General features: G+C 41.6%; 1 protein-coding gene across 1 annotated transcript; it reads right to left on the bottom strand.

The window, feature by feature from the left end:
* Positions 1-2,501: 2,501 nt before the first annotated feature.
* On the bottom strand, positions 2,502-2,930 carry LOC106012341 (putative uncharacterized transmembrane protein DDB_G0293028). Its single transcript, XM_013085055.1, has one exon. The coding sequence runs from the start codon at positions 2,928-2,930 to the stop codon at positions 2,502-2,504; it is 429 nt and encodes a 142-aa protein (XP_012940509.1).
* Between the last annotated feature and the right edge of the window lie 2,070 nt (positions 2,931-5,000).

The following is a 5,000-nucleotide window of genomic DNA, read 5'->3' as shown; positions in this document are numbered from 1 at the left end:
TGACTCTGAAATAAGTGCCGTAAATTCCGTTGTGGATGATAAGAAACAGGACTTAGACTCATCTAATAGCGATTCAGATTATGGTGAAGGGGTCAGTACTGGAATTCGTGCTCAATGGGTAGGGCTAGATTTAGATCTATAAAATCCAATGGGACGTCGTGGGCGCGGCAATCAGGGTCAAGTTCAAGGGTGGAATACACCTCAAAATCAACATTGTGCTATTGGTGTATTTCCTTAAAACATACATTTACAAAAACTACATTCAGTTTCTAACATAACTGCCAAATCTTAAAACCTTAGTAGAGTAAATGTAAGAAATATAGCACTTTGAACTATACGCACTGACTTCCGACGCATACGGCGCGGCGGGCCCAGGACCGGTACAGAGTCCATGGGGGTACGGCTAGGATAAAAAGAGTTAAAACAGTTAAGACCCTGTTGTATTTCCAGAAAATATGTATTATACACAGTTTGTTCAGCGTTTTGCCCTCAACGGGCTTCCTCAGGAACATTCACAAAAATAACTGGCAAGAATCTAAGTATACACAGGCTATGAAAACTAGAGTGCGTACATGTCTGAATATTTAAAGGAGCGGTGAGTACAAATCGCCAGAGAGAAGGGAACACTAAACCAGAAGTGGGAGAGAGAGGGGGGGCGGGGGTGGAAAGGTGCGTGGAAGTAAGGAATATAATAACAGAAGGGTGCGGTGAACACAAATCGGAAAGGCCAGAGGTGGCAGAGAGAGGGAAAGGAAAAGAGGGAGAGAGAGAGAGAGAGAGAGAGAGAGAGAGAGAGAGAGAGAGAGAGAGAGAGAGAGAGAGAGAGAGAGAGAGAGAGAGAGAGAGAGAGAGAGAGAGAGAGTGAGAGAGAGAGAGAGAGAGAGAGAGAGAGAGAGAGAGATAGTACGTGGAGGTAAGGAATATAACAGAAAGGCAGGGCCAAAGGGAGGGGGTTGCAGGAACATAAAGGGTGATTAGTACGTTACGTTGTAAATTTAAGGTCCTTAAAATGGTGCTCGTCGATGTTAAGGCCAGTGAGGATTTTGTGAGACCCCAAGTTCCAAATCCACATTGATTCTCCTTGGTTAAGTTTTTCTTTAGTTGGATATTGGACCATTTCAATACCCTGAAGCTGCAAATCGGAGAATCCATTGTGACCAGGACTGTTGAAATGTTGGCCAACTGGTGTGCTGGAGTTTTTCTGAACTGAATACCTATGGTTATTAAACCTAGCTCTTAGTGTGGTGGTAGTATGACCTACATATTGAGCTGGGCAGAATTTACAAGATATGAGGTAAATTACATTTTTGGTTTCACAAGTGATGCCGTGGGAAAGTTTTCTTTTAAAGTGGGGGCCTTCTACAAAGTTGGTTACTTTCATGTAGGCACATGTTTTGCATCTAGGTTTTTGACATGGATAATTTTGAGGCGGGGAACATGGGTTTATCGGAGGTGAGGACGTGGGTGTTACTGCTCTAGTGCTAATGAGGAGGTTGCCAAGATTAGGAGGCTGACGAAGTGCAATCAGAGGAGGGTCGGGGAAGCAGGCTTTCATTTTGTCTGATTTTTCCAAGATGCTTTTGTGTTGGCTGTGGATTTTATGTACCTTAGGTAGTTTTTGGTGATGAGTTGTGACGAAAAATGGTCTTTTCTGTATTGGCTTAACGGGTTTGTAGGTCAGGAGGGTTGTGCGGTTCAATTTGCTGACTTTCTCGATAATGGGCGTTATAAAATTTTTGCGGTACCCACTGTGAAGAAGGTTGGCTGTGAATTCCTCTATCCGTTGTTTAAAAGAATTTTTAGTCTAAGAGCACCACTATAGACCACAGAACGGAATATATGTTTAGGATGGTTTGAAGAAGGTGGGAGGTAACGATTAGAGTCGGTAGGTTTTTTGTACAAGTCTGTCTCAATTTGGTTATCTGCAATGAGAAGGGACATGTCCAGGAAAGAAGTGGACTTATCTGGGCTGGAATAAGTAAATTTGATGTAGTGGTGCACCTTGTTCAGATTAGTGAGAAATTTTTGGGTTGTTTCAGAGCAACCATTGTGCAACGCGATAATGTCATCCATGTAACGCATAAGTACAACTGGTTGGTTGGGAAGAGGGGAGACGTATTTGCGCCAAAATTCAGCCATAAAAATGTTGGCATAAGAGGGGGCTACTGGGGTACCCATCGCTGTGCCAGTCAGCTGGAGAAAATTTGATTGTTAAATGAAAAATTATGGAGTGTGAGGACTAATTTCAACAGTTTGCAAATTTCTAAAGTTTGACGTGTGTTGTAGGGTGCAAGGCTTCTGAGGGCTGAGCGGCTGGACCAGGGTATAGGCCACGAACATACACTTTCCACTTTTCCCTCGCCTAGGCCAGCCTCTTAATGTCATTCCATGCCTTCCCCAATTTCTGTACCTAAATTTCTGTACCTAAATTTCTGTGACTCTTCTCCAGGTTCCACGTGGTCTTCCCCTTGATGGACATGATATATACTATATATAACAATTCAAGGCGGGAATGCGAACAGAAATAAGAGTGTACTGTACCCCCTCAGCTCGATGTCCCGCCGGGAGACCAAGTGGGCTGCCTTTATAAAGACTGATTCTTGTTCTCTGCCTTGAAGGGCACCAAACTTGTTATTTTTCCAGAATGTCTCCTTCCCATTCACTTCCTCCTTCTCCGCCTCCTCCTTCTCCGCCTCCTCCTTCTCCGCCTCCTCCTTCCCATTCACTTCCTCCTTCCCATTCACTTCCTCCTTCTCCGCCTCCTCCTTCTCCGCCTCCTCCTTCTCCGCCTCCGCCTCATCCGCCTCCTCCTTCTCCGCCTCCTCCGCCTCCTCCTTCTCCGCCTCCTCCATCTCTGCCATCTCCTTCACCTTCTCCTGATGATGATCATAACCATACGCTGATGTCCCACAACTGTTTATATCACACATCATATAATAAAACACAACATTTGTTATATACAGTTGAAAGAAATGGAACTCGCACTGTTTATGTGGGATTGCATTATTACTCCAAACCATGTTTTCCTCTTTTCATTTTTCCGCGAACATGGTCACTTTGTCAACAATAATTATATTCCAATGTACAGAGGCTTTTGTTAACATCAATGATCTGTTGAGTCCGCCATAAAACTGTTTTATTGAAGCAAAAAAACACTTTAAGAACAGAGGGTGTCTCCAAGTACAAGAGACGTGTAGTTATTGCAAGTACTGGGGCCTTTACAATGATGATTTAAAAAACCCACCTACAACTTGCAGTGTTTAACTTAAAGTTATCTTGAGAGATTAGAGATTGATTTTTTCTCAAGTCAGGATCAGCTGCGACCTTGACTAGAAAACAAAAACAAAAACAAAAACAAAACAAACAAGGTTGATCTAGGAAAATCAGACCGTGGTGTTTCAAACTGGCATCAAATCTTAAACAAAGTGACAAAACTGATCAGGATGGCCCCTGCTGTTTCCCAAAATTGAAATGTGTAATCAATGACATGTACGTGCTAACATTAACTTATTATTAACATCATTCCTATTACATGTAAATAGGTCACAAAAATGGGGAACATAGTTATCAGATACATTAAATAAACAGGAAAATGTGCCTCGCAACAGGTGAGAAATGTATGAATATTGTTGACTTTTTAGAATTCATAAATGCTTATTCATGAAGACTGGAGGTTTGAGTCGGTGTGAACGACATGGGGTATGATCTGACATCTGTCCTGCTGCAAAATGGATAGCTACCCCCTGGGGAGTGTATGTGTGTATGCGTATGTTCATTTTTATGTGTGCGGGGGGTTGGTCACACAATCCATCGATGCCACATGTTCGTCATCATTTCATGACACTAGCGTTAGCTAAAATAACATAGGCCTTCACTGAAGTTACCCTACTGTAAAATGCGGAGCGTTAGATCTAGATCTAAACTGGACACCTTGTAAATAAGACGAAGTTGGGTTTTTTGTTGTTGTTTCTTTTTGTTTGTTCAGTGGCGTTGATATATTATCATTGTTGTGATGAGGTCAGGAATTCTCAACCTTTTCTGTCCGTTGTAGCCCTCTGATAAAAGAGTAGCTCTACCTCGTTTTCTCGTTTTTGGGTTCTTTTCTTCAAAAAACAGAAGTCGGCAACAGTTTAATGGCTGAAAACTGTTTTATTTTTAGTTTTAGTAGAGGTTTTGCATCGCTCGCAATGCTGCATAAGGTCATGTGAGGGCCAGAAGATTAGAGTTATTACAAGAGAATAACCAACGTAAAAAAGAAGAAAGGAAGATAAGGACGATAGATGTTTGATAGGAAAGAAGAAGCAAACCACACCAGAGCACCCGCCAACCACCGACTTAACTGTTTGACATAATATAAACTGATTTATGCACAATCACATAACAGTAACACAATACGGTACTCCTTTATTCAATATTTTTGTTTGGTAGTTTCTTCTTGGATGAAAGTAAGTAAATTTCGACCGTCCTTACCAATTGATTCTTAAAATAGGATAAGTTCAATGGGAGTCTTTTCTGCATGACATCACAGTGACCCGAATTTGCGTTATAAGTCATGTAAGTTCCAAACAGAGGGCTAAAGTTTACTTTTATATATTTTTATACTATGTAAGCTGACAATTATGTACCAGCGATTGTGATAATTGACAAAGAATTATTATAAAGCGCTTATGTGCTATTTTTAGAAATTCAAAGTCTCTCGATTTGTGTTCAGACCAGGAAATTTGTAAATGTCAGCTTAGCTGTCATGTAGACTTAATTAACACGATAAAATAAAAATCAGTGTAAACCCAAAGCCACCACATTACATGTATTTACGAGAAACTGGAAAAGACTAACTGCAACAGGTAAACTGTGCTCCAGAAGAACGTGTTTACATAGTTACTTTTAGATTGACTTTGCATCCACGCTTAGGCGGTGATTAGGAGTTTACAGACTCGAAGTCGAAGCCGCTTGTCCTCACCCGCACCCCACACCCCTCTTTTTTCCATTGCCCCCTCCAC

The sequence above is a fragment of the Aplysia californica genome, unplaced genomic scaffold (genome assembly GCF_000002075.1).
Source record: "Aplysia californica isolate F4 #8 unplaced genomic scaffold, AplCal3.0 scaffold00338, whole genome shotgun sequence".
Lineage (NCBI taxonomy): Eukaryota > Metazoa > Mollusca > Gastropoda > Aplysiida > Aplysiidae > Aplysia > Aplysia californica.
This window is presented reverse-complemented; position numbering and strand designations above follow the sequence as displayed.

Bases quoted from the DNA above. Each gene is read 5' to 3' on its own strand.
- LOC106012341 (XM_013085055.1), bottom strand. From the start codon at position 2,930: ATGTGTGATATAAACAGTTGTGGGACATCAGCGTATGGTTATGATCAT.